Source organism: Cheilinus undulatus, linkage group 16, assembly GCF_018320785.1.
Source record: "Cheilinus undulatus linkage group 16, ASM1832078v1, whole genome shotgun sequence".
Classification (NCBI taxonomy): domain Eukaryota; kingdom Metazoa; phylum Chordata; class Actinopteri; order Labriformes; family Labridae; genus Cheilinus; species Cheilinus undulatus.
Window position 1 is genome coordinate 32,983,077 of NC_054880.1, and position 11,626 is coordinate 32,994,702.

General features: G+C 38.3%; 1 protein-coding gene across 1 annotated transcript; it reads right to left on the bottom strand.

Annotated features, from left to right (window-relative positions):
• Positions 1-424: 424 nt before the first annotated feature.
• On the bottom strand, positions 425-7,822 carry LOC121524440 (lens fiber membrane intrinsic protein-like). The gene is made up of 5 exons (XM_041809826.1): positions 7,763-7,822; positions 7,001-7,209; positions 4,258-4,407; positions 4,039-4,173; positions 425-673 (listed from the first exon to the last, which is right to left on the bottom strand). The coding sequence occupies exons 1-5, from the start codon at positions 7,780-7,782 to the stop codon at positions 612-614; spliced, it is 576 nt and encodes a 191-aa protein (XP_041665760.1). The 5' UTR covers positions 7,783-7,822; the 3' UTR covers positions 425-611.
• Positions 7,823-11,626: the final 3,804 nt, after the last annotated feature.

Genomic DNA, 11,626 nt, shown 5'->3' on the forward strand with positions numbered 1-11,626 from the left:
ACATCTTTAAACCGTACCATCAATGCACACAGACTTGTATACTGGTATGCTAGAATAATACCTAGGAGCTTGTACATATTTAAATCTTATTTTCATACTTTTTTAGTCTTATCTATTTTTTGTCAGCTCAAAATTAACCTGGAAGTCATCTCACAGAATTTGGTATACTTTTCTAGCAGTGCAATATTCCCCCTTGACCCCACTTCTGTAATACCAGCCTTACTGTGATCTTATTAGTCTTGTGTGACAGGCTGAAGTGGAGTAAAACATACTGTAGAAAGTCTCTGTGATGTCAACACTCATAAAGTGCCTCGTGTCCAGTCAGATATCCTGGTAGGAGCAAACTGTTATATGAAGAAGTCAAATACCACCACTCAGTAATAATAATTTCATAACATTTATTGTGTTTTAACTGTGCAGTTAACATGCCTTTTCCTTGACTTAGAAAATGACTCCAAAGGAAACGTGTTGAGCAGACCAGAGAAGGACTGAAGGAGCAGCATCAGACACCAAATCTTCAGCAGATCATTTAAGACTGCCCGCCATCTGTCCTCCATTCAAAGTGGTCATGTGCTTCATAGTGGTTTTGAACAAACCGTGTGTTTCTTCATCTAGCGTGGGCCTGTTCCTCTCCTGCATTCACACATTCTGTAGGCACATATGTAGAAAATACCTGCAACAGAGACAGTGTACAGTCTAGAGTTATACATATAGTGGTGTAAAAATAATAATTACATTCAAAGGGCTTGATGTTGAAATTAATTATATTCACAAAGATGATACTGAAAATACATTTGTTTTATCTTTATCTTTCATAGTGAATCAATAGGATGATCCTAAAAAGATTGTAAATGAAATATTGTCTAAGTGTAATAAGTAAGTTTTATGTTTAGCTTTCTTGATGTGAGTTAGAATGGAGACCGTTTCTGGAAATTGACTGTATATTAACCTTCATTTGTCCATTTATACCATTTTATGAGTTTTCGTGCCTCAGACATGAACTTTATCAATTTTTTGTATTTTCATGGGATGTCAAAAAATGTTGTCTTAACCCAAACCCCATGCCTATAATGCACTGTGTACAAAAATCCTGACATTTGTGTCCCTAGTGTCCATTTTGGTCCAATATACTTCCACTAGGCCAGCGGTTTTCAAAGTGTGAGGCGGACTCCTTGGGGGGCGCCACATCACTTCAGGGGAGGTGTGAAACCATGAAACAGAAAAAAGGTGATTTGCTTTGCTAACTTCTGCTGTGCGTGGAGCAAAATGGATAGACTTATAGTTACTATGGGGACTAGGCTATAGAGTCAACTATTCAAGTTAGATTTTTCCTGCCTTGATCCTAAATTGAGCATTAATGCTAAAGTCACAGTATTTAATTTGCAAAGATGTACAAACTAAAGACAGCATAAGGCTGTGTAAACCTTGGGGTCATCTTTAGACTGAGCAAGAAGTCTAGTGACCAAACTAGGGAAATTTTTAACAGGAAGTGAAAGGAATTTCGGACACTGATCAGTGCAGGCACTGATCTAAAGCGAGTATCAGGAAAGGCTGAAGGGGCAGGACGGTCTGCAGTTATGCAGTCCTGCATCAACTGCACAGATGAAAACTTGTAGCTTCCACTAAATAAGAGCAGAGAGCAGAATAATCAGGTAATAAATTCATTTCTGAAACCAAATTACTGATTGCCTGTGAAAGATGGATGTTTAAGAACATTTGCAGACCAAAATATCAAAAATATATTGAATTTGAAAATGTTTCAGATTAGACATAAATGTTCCAAAATATAGTTTGATTTTTTTTTTGTAAATCTGAATCTTTATGTGGGTGGGGGTCCACCGAAGGAATAATTTTCTCTCAGGGAAGGCTCACTCTCCCACATTTTGAAAACTCTTTCATTAGGCTATCATTTGATCTTTTGATCCTGGAGTCATAAGAACATAAAAATATGCCGGAAATAACTGCTGGGGACTTTTTTGTAATATGTTTATGAAAGTTGTAGTTTTTACTATTTTCCACCAGATGGCGCCATTTTTCCTATTGTAGTCTACGGGGGAAAAGAATTAAGCTTTTAGGATATTACATTGTCTTGTTTAACCTCCTTTAAAAAAAAGTTTTTTATATGTGAGACTTGAAAATGTGTGTGTGGATATGTCAGTGTGTCTTTGGATGTCTCTGTGTGTGTATGTGTTTCTCTTTATCATGACCTCATTCTTTGCTTTCTACTACTAAGTAGGGTTATTTTCAATATATTACAAATAACTCTTTTTATACAGTGGTTGCCATGACAGAACCTGAAAACTGAAGGGGTACAACTTATAAATTTATAAATATTTGATTTTTTTTTTTTTTTCAAACTTTGAGTCTGTCCTAATGTTTAGTAAAGTTTTTCCAAATTTGTGTCCAAGTTTTTGTTTTTTGTGTTTTTTGTTTCAGTATGTTAATTGGTGCAATAAGAGCAGATTTAACATCAAGACTGGCAGAATGCAGCTCCTTGCAGTGTTCGTGACAGGATTAGCAGAGAAGAGTAGAGAAAACTATTGTCTATTAACTCAGGCTGAATGATATATCGTATTTCTATCGCAATGGTGATATGCCCATGTGTAAAAGTCACATTGTGACTATACATGCAATAGTCAGGTGACCTAGTGCGGATCAATCAACGCCAAAATTGCACATTTGTTTGTTTCTGTGAAGAATGTGCATTAAAGAGAAGTGAGATCGGTGCAGCTGAGTCTGAGTCTCCTCCTTACATCAGGCTGCAGGAGACCCTGCATCCTCATTCTGATGCTTCAGGCAGACCCTAAAGGTCTTTACACACTGGGTCTGTATTTTCAGAGGCGTTTATTTGGGATCCGTAATCCAAAAAAATGTCACACACTCGGACCTTGCACACTGGGTCCGACACATTTTTGTTTGCCTGCACTGTGAAAATTTGTAGATTGTGGCAAATTGTTCCGTACAGTCACCCATCTATCTCTTATATTTCCATGGTTGATATCCACACAAATGAGCAATCGTGGGTGTGAGATTTCAGTGCGAGAGAGAGGGACGGAGAGAGTAGGGGTCCGGCGGGTGTGAGCAAGCGAGGAGGACACAGCGGGCACTGCTTTGAATCTTCAGTCACCAATTTAAATGACTTGAACTGATGCAAATTTCGCATAAAATCGAGCCTGTTCCAAAAAAATACATGACTGACGAAAATTTCGGCGTAAGTGGGCAAACGTCATTAGAACAACATGAGTTCTATTTTTTTTTTTTTTTTTTACGTGCAAAAAACTTCATCCTCAGACGAAATAAACTGACTCAGTGTGCAAAGGCCTTAAGTCACGCAAGGCTGATCCAAAATAAGCTGATTCCTGTTACTGATGACTACTTTTCCAGGTGCTTGCTAATTAACGGACTAATCGGGGAACAGACAGCATGGCTGTCATGCTCGCTCGCCCACCAGTTGCCCGTCCGACCATCAGTTGCACACTTGGACCTTTTCATGTCAGCTAACTTAAGTTTGAATGTCTTTAGAAATGGTCAATGGCATTTAAAGAACACAGCAGCAGGGTTAACCGTAAAGTTGATATAAAACAAGGAGCCCCATTAATCTGCTTCGTCTCTACTCTTCCTCATCCTCTGTCCGTTTCTGAGCCGCTGTCAGAGGCTGTTGTCTGATATTTTTAATCTAAAAATGACATAAAGACCATAAAAGACATTTTTTTTAAGTCAAATTTAATAAAATTACATAAAAGGTGCTTTATTAATCTGGTTATATTTTATTTGTTTAATTTTAAAAATAGCAATATATATCACAGAGAGAAAAAATATTGCAATGTCTGTTTTTTTCTGATACTGTTCAGCGCTATGATAAGCCTTCCTTTCTGCACGTCTTAGCTCCAAAAATACACAACCACCCACATGCCAGCACCCTCTGTGGCAGTATTTTGGCTTTAATTTTGTGCAACAAAGCAGAGTGGAATGGGATGTCCATATCAACACATAGTCAATGGTCTGGTCGAATACTAAATGCCTGCCTCTGTTTTTTACCTGCAAAAAAGGTCATGAGCATGGCCACCCATCCTAGTATGTAGGACCAGGAGAAGCGCCAGTCCCCAAATCGTTTCCCTAGAAAGTTGATGGTCACTCCGGTGTAAATGGCCATACCCAGCAGAACAAAGAAAGCTGAGGGCGAGGAAGGGAAGTGCAGGTCAGTTATGAGTAAGCATAGTTTGAAATGTGCGTCACTTCAGAGGAAACAAGACTCACTGGAGATGAAAAACAGGATTCCTGCTGCAAAGGAGCGGTTGAACCTTTCAAAGGAAGAGAAGTGGGAGAAGGACATGATGCCAGCGATGATGCCTGCGAAGCACGACATCCCAGAGAGGATCATGAAGGCCCTGGTGGCATTCCAGTAAGCTGAGAGTAAACAGGGAGAAATCATTTAACAGTCTTAAAAATGTATAATAGTCATATTTTCCTAACTGGATCATAATCTACTTTTAATGTCTAGGGCAGTGTTTCCGGACCATGTTTCCTTGGAGCCCCCCTACATGTACCTGAAAATATCTGCATCTTAATGGCAGAAATTCACCTGCATTGTCCTCAATTCGTTTACCTGTATCTTCTGACTTTTGGAAACTCGCAGAAAAGCCTTAATTTCCCTGCTATCCTCTCTTCCAACATCCTTATCTTGCTGTATATCCCTGCTATCTCCTCCTAAAACATCTTCATTGGTTCTCTGTCCCTGTTCTCTTCTCCTTTATCATCTTCATCTTGCTCTCTATCCCTGCTTTCTCCTCCTCCATCAACTTCACTTTGCTCTCTATCCCTGTTTTCTTCTCCTCCACAATCTTCATCTTACTCTCTATCCCTGCTTTCTCCTCCTAAGTCATCTTCATCTTGCTATCTAGCCCTACTTTCTCTGTCCCTGCTTTCTTCTCCACCACCATCTTCATTTGGTCTCTATCCTTGCTTTTTTCTCCTCATGCTCTTCATCTAGCTCTCTATCCCTGCTTTCTTCTCATAAATCATCATCTAGCTTGCTATTCCTGCTTCCTCCTCCTCCATCATCTTCATCTTGCTCTCTATCCCTACCTTCTCCGCCTCTATCATCTTCATCTTGCTATCTAGCCCTGCTTTCTCCTCCTGAGTCACCTTCATCATGCTCTCACTCACTGCTTTCTTCTCCTCCATCATCTTCATCTAGCTGTCTATCACTGCTTTCTTCTCATTAATCATCTTCATCTCGTTCTATATTCCTGATTTCTTCTCCTACATCATCTTCGTTTGCTCTATATACCTGTTTTCTTCTTCTAAAGCATCTTTATTTTGCTTTCTGTCCCTGCTCTCTTCTCCTCCATCATCTTCATCTTGCTTTCTGTCCCTTTCTCCTCCTTGATCAACTTAATTTTGCTCTCTATCCCTGCTTGTTTCTCCTCCATTATCTTCATCTTGTGCTTTATCCCTTTTTCTTCTCATAAATCATCTTCATCTTGCTCTCTGTCCCTGCTTTCTTCTCCTCAATCATCTTCATCCTTCTCTCTATCCCTGCTTTCTCCTCCTCCATCATATTCATCTTGCAATCAGCCCTGCTTTCTCCTCTTAAATCACTTTTATCTTACTCTCCCTCCCTTATTTCCTCTCTTCATACATCCCTATCTTGCTCTCTATCGCTGCTTTCTTCTCATAAATCATCTTCACTTTCTCTGTCCCTGTTTTCTTTTCCTTTATCATCTTAATCATACACTCTATCCCTGCTTTCTTCTTCTAAATCATCTAAATATTGCTCAATATCCCTGCTTTCTTCTCCTAAATCATCATCACCCCTACCCCCTTTTACCTTGTGAAAATGTTTCAGTTATTAAGTCATTTCCTGTAATATTGGGGCAATTCTCTGGTTATTAGGTCTTTATTACCCTAACACTTATATTATTATTTATTATTATATTAGTTATTTATAAGAATGAATACAATAATATGAATACATTATTCTAGTAGTTACTTTCTTAAAATTACAATTAATACTTGGTGAAATACCTACATATTGATAGGTATTTACCAACTTATTCTTCAGAAATTACTAGTTAAATACCACTTATTCCTATAGAATTACCAGGTAATTAGGGCCCACTAAAATAAAGTGCAACCAAAAACTGTTTTAATGGATACCGGCTTTGCTGCTCTTGTCTTGTACATGTATAGGTAGAGTTCTGTTTAAAAAAAAAATTATACTTTTTTCAATAGTCAAATGTGTCACTCAGTGTAAATCCTTGTTTCTGAAAACAGACACAAGCTGTTTAGAAAAATGTGCCGTCAGTCTCTTCCTCCACCACTTTTTCCCAAGCAGTGTTTACAGTCACGAAGAATAGGTGTACATAAAAAGATATGTCTTCTTCCTGATGGTCTTATTTGGTTTTGCAAATCATAAAGAAGGTTAAGAATCGATTTCAGTTGGAATCATAACTGGTGTCAACCTCCTGTCAGGAGTTTTAACTCATTCTGAATATAATGGACCATTATGTGTCCAGCCAGAGCTTTTAGTCCCACTAGCTCTCAACCTAAGATCAAAAGACAATAGGATGGAATTCTGAAGCAGCTGTATCCATGGCAACTTCACCCCTCGAAAAACGGTAACACCAGTTTCTGCTCTGCCATTGCTGTTGACAAGCTGGTATATGAAGTCCCGCCCCTTTTTGCTTTTGATTGGTCAGGAAGGGAGACACTGATGCACTTTTGACACTGTTCCAAAAGTTGGATCAGTCTTTGACTGAGAGCGCAGCGTCAAAAACAGCTGACACCAAGGGAGTTTTGTGGGTAGCAGACAGCATAAATAACAAACAGATTTGTTATAACTGAGAGCCAAGTACAGGAGCAGGTTTAAGGTGTTTGTCACAGCTACTGTGCATCAGAGTTAAGAGTAATACGTCAAATAACAGCACCACAGAGCCCCAGACAAAACTCTACATTTTGATTTTTAGCGATTGAGTCCGTCCCCTGTTGAGGGTCTTACCTATGCTGTCAGTCTGCATGAAGCACTTGTTGGACATGCAGTACCTCCACAAACCCTGGTGGGCATAGTTTCCAGACAGACGGTACTGCATCCAGTAGTCAGTGGCAGTGGAGACAACCAACAGGATATTACCAACAATAGCACAGAAAAGGCCCCCTCCCATGAAGCTGTACATCTTGAGCTGAGATAGCGGGGCCACTGCAGAGCAACTGGAATGAGGAGAGGGAAAAATGGATATTACGGACACTAGAAAGATCAGAAATCTCATTTTTAGTACTCATAAGACGTTTAAAGCGAATTAAAAAATAATTTCTCATACTACAGGTGTACTGTAGAGAGGTCTGCATCTTAACTTTGTTTGAAACCTACCCCATTTCAGGAGTCAAAATTGATGCATAGAAATATTCAGTCTCTAGCTGATGGTCTATTCTGCTTTGCAGGTCATAAAAAGACACCAGTGGAAATATCCGTCTGCTTCATAACCAGCAAAAACTCCTCACCAGAGCTTTAAAGATACTGAAGACTCCCATATGACAGTACTTTACAGATAATCCACGTAAAGATGTATGCTTATAATCCGGTCAAACACATAATTCATTTGGAAATCTGTCAGAAAACTAAATAAGAGCAATTACAAAGCCATTTATTTAATTAAAAAAAAACAGAAAAGTGCAAATCATCATCAAACTGACCAAATATAAGAACAATCAAAGATATAGGTGCTTCAACCCCTTGATTTAGATCCCGGTCACATTTCTTTACCTCTTCTTTCTTGAAAGCATCTCTATTTGATGTACAGGTACAAAACAAAAGCACAGTAAAATCTATAATGCTGTATTCTGTTGTAGTTCCCCCTCTAAATCCTCATGTCACAGCAGTTCACTTCAGTAGTAATCAGGCTTTATGTGATTCAGCTGGCCTCCATCCTGTCACTGTCATCATAAAATGAAAATGTATTGCTCTCGGAGATTTCATCCCTTACCTTGTTTCTGGAAATGCACCCTCTCCTTTCTGAGGTAATGATAGAAACGAGTAGAGGGGGAAAGAGAGAGAGAGGGGTGTAGCTCACTTGGGGGTAAAAGAGAGAGAGTCAGAGACAATACAACACTCACAAAAGTTGTCCCCTGGTTTTTCTGTCGATGAAAGCAGAATCATTCGCAGCGATTCGTCTCCCTGGGATGAACTTGGATGTGACGGTGAAGGGGCCACAGTGCATGTGACCCCGTAGGTGTGTGTTTGTGTGGAGGGGGGGGGTCGTATGGCTTTGGAAAAAGGGTGGTGGTCCATGTTTCTCTTTGGGGGTTTTGTTTGTTTGTAAATGGCGTGCTCTAGAACTGGGTATGTGCAAAGGTATGCAGGACTGTCTGTGTCAAAGCGACATGCTGAAACACTCATTTTTCTTTCAGTGCTGTCACACTGTGGCAGCGTGCAGGGACACATATAGAGGGATCGCTCTATACAAACAGTTTATCCACAACTTTATGGCAGGATTTTAGATCTCAGCTGCTTCATTACACTATGTTGAAATAAATATTTAGACTTTTAAAAAGTGAGAGGCGCTTATATAGACATAAAGAGAAAAAAAAGTTAGGTGTCAGGTGTGCACTGATAACTATCCTGTGGGCATGAGAATGATTCCCATGTTCACCTGAAGATATCTGTGAGCACAAGTTGTTTCTAACAGTCAAAGTTTTAAATATGCACTGTAAAACCTTGTCTGCCATCTCTGTGAGCTGGGGAGATCTCAAAGCATGCGCATACTGCTCTCATCCAAATTCTTCAAGACAGTCGTGCAGCAGACCACTTACCTCTGACGGACACTTTCACAGACAGTTTCTCTGTCTCTTTCAGAAAGGAAATACACTCTAAAACTTTTGAAATAAAATCTGGTTGAACTTCCATTTAGGGTTTGGATGAGGGCTATGGTAAACACTAGGATACGAAAAGTTAAAAGTCAAATAGCTGTCCTCATGAACCTGATTAAAAATGTTTCGTACAGCTGAGTAAACAGTCTGATTACAGGAAAAAAACATACTCGCCCTCCATGAAGAGACTCTAATTCAGCAAGCATCGCTTACATACAGTAGCTCCATTAGCTACATACCTAATGTAGCTAAAGCTAAGGTCACAACGCAGATACATAAGCTACATATCAATGTTATCTACATAGCTAAGTAGGCTTTAGCTACATTTACTAAAGCTCACATTGCTAAAGCTAACCAACTTATAGATAAAGGACCTATGTTACTATCGTAGCTAACCAGCTAATGTAGATAAAGCTAACCTCTCAAAGCAGCTGTCTACATGATCTTCTTTGCTAAGTTAGCTTTGGCTACATTTACTAAAACTTGTGTTGCTAAAGCCAACTTAGCTACATTGGCTTATGTAGGAATGTTTATTACATTGCTAGCATAGCTATGTTAGCTATATCTACAACTAACAAAGTTAAGCAAGCCACTATTCATGTAACTACTTCTAACATGGATCTATGAAAACATTTAGTAAAGCCGAGTAAACAGTCTGATTACAGGAAAAAAACATACTCGCCCTCCATGAAGACACTCTAATTCAGCAAGCATAGCTTACATACAGCAGCTCCATTAGCTACATAAGCAACCTACCTAAAGTAGCAAAAGCTAAGCTCACAAAGCAGCTACATTTGCTAAAGCTCACATTGCTAAAGCTACCTAACTTATAGATAAAGAACCTATAGGGCTATCATAGCTAGCTAGGTAATGTAGCTAATGTAGAGGACCTATGTTACTATCGTAGCTAGCTAGCTAGCTAATGTAGATAATGTAGCTAAAGCTAACCTCTCAAAGCAGCTTTCTACATGATCTCCTTTGCTAAGTTAGCTTTGGCTACATTTGCTAAAACTCGTGCTGCAAATGCCAACTTAGCTACACTGATTTATGTAGCAATGTTTATCATATTGCTAGCACAGCTATGTTAGCTATAGCTAAAGCTAACAAAGCTAAGTGAGCTACTATTAATGGAACTACTTCAGTAGTTCAGTTTAATCAGTAATGTTTCTATTTCATGAATGTTACCACAAGACATTTTTTTCATAATTTTGATTATTATTTTCTTTAAATCTAAAACTGTAAATACCAACAAACTGCTGGACTTCTTTTCTGAGATAAACAGTGTCTCAGATAAAAGGTCTGTGAGAGTGGCTGTCAGAGATGCACGGTCTGCAGCCGGACCCCTCTCAAATACTTTCTCATGAGAACAACTCTTTTGAGCACACATATTAGGTTTTTTTCTTATTTTTTCAGTCCATGTTCTTAAAGGGGCACCATATTCCTGTGAGCTTTCCAACACAAAAGGAAACAACACAGGTTTAGCTTTTCAAATCTTGGTTTAACTCGATAAACAATAAACATACAGAATTTGATGTTGCACAGTCATCTACATCCAAGATGAAACCTATATGGGATTTTTAACCCCAGTTTTACTATCACAGGCAGGTGTTTCAGTCCATCGATCTTACTAAACTGGACTCTGAGGGCAGATATAATGGGGGAGTAGTGACTGGTGGTGAAATACTGTACCTCCTGCAATTTGAAAACTGCATTAGGACATTTTTAGATTTCATCTAAATTTGGATTAATTGCACAGCTTTAGTATCTACTGAGGAGTTGTCCAGTAACCTATGAACTTTCCTTATTTACAGAAACAACAAGAGCATTTGGATCTGCAACCAGATTTTTCAGGGAAAGTCACACCTTTATGATGAAGCAAACTCTAACAGCTGTTTATGGGTGTGATGTGGAATTATTCTCTCTATGTGCAACTGTGGAGTCAACAGGGGTGGAAAAGTACAAGAGTATAGTACTCCAGAAACTTACTTAAGTAAAAGTTAAAGTACTGATTTCAAAATGTACTTAAAAAAAGTACAAGTACCCAGAATAACTACTCAATTACAGTAATTTGAGGAAATGTAAGTTGTTAATTTCCACCTCTGGTTTTAATTTGCACAAATGTTTGAACCGTGATTTTGTGCTTTTTTTTTTTTTTTTTTTCATTTGTTAATGTATGCTGTTACTGATCTATGGGTGTGAAATGAAGTAAATCAAATATCTGTTGGCTGCAATGTTTTTAAAGTGAACTAAAACTGACTAAATAACTAAAAACTAAAAGGTAAAAAACATTATAGTTAACTGATTTTTAAAAAAAAGTTTTACAAAAAACCTAACTTAAAACTCAGTTCTGTGCTTACATTAAAAACTTAAATAAAAACGAAATAACAAAGACAAGATAGCCTTAGTTTTAGTCTTTGGCAGCAGCAGACTGGCATGTACACCCAGGCATGGAGAGAATAAAACAGCCTGATTTGATTGAGGAAGACTTCCCACAATGGTTGAGTTCTATATAAACATCAAAACTGAGTAAATAAAATGAAAAGTAAAGTAACAAACCAGCAGTCTAAATAATAAAAGATGAACTGAAATTTAAAACAAAGGCAAAAATAAATAAAAATAACAATCAATGAAAAATCCAATTATACCTTTGGTTGGCTGTAAAATAAACATTTGAGACATGGCTCTACAGACTGTCTACTCATCAACTACAAAAACTTAGATAATCAGTGAAACATCAGGAGAAACTAACAGCCTCTAATGA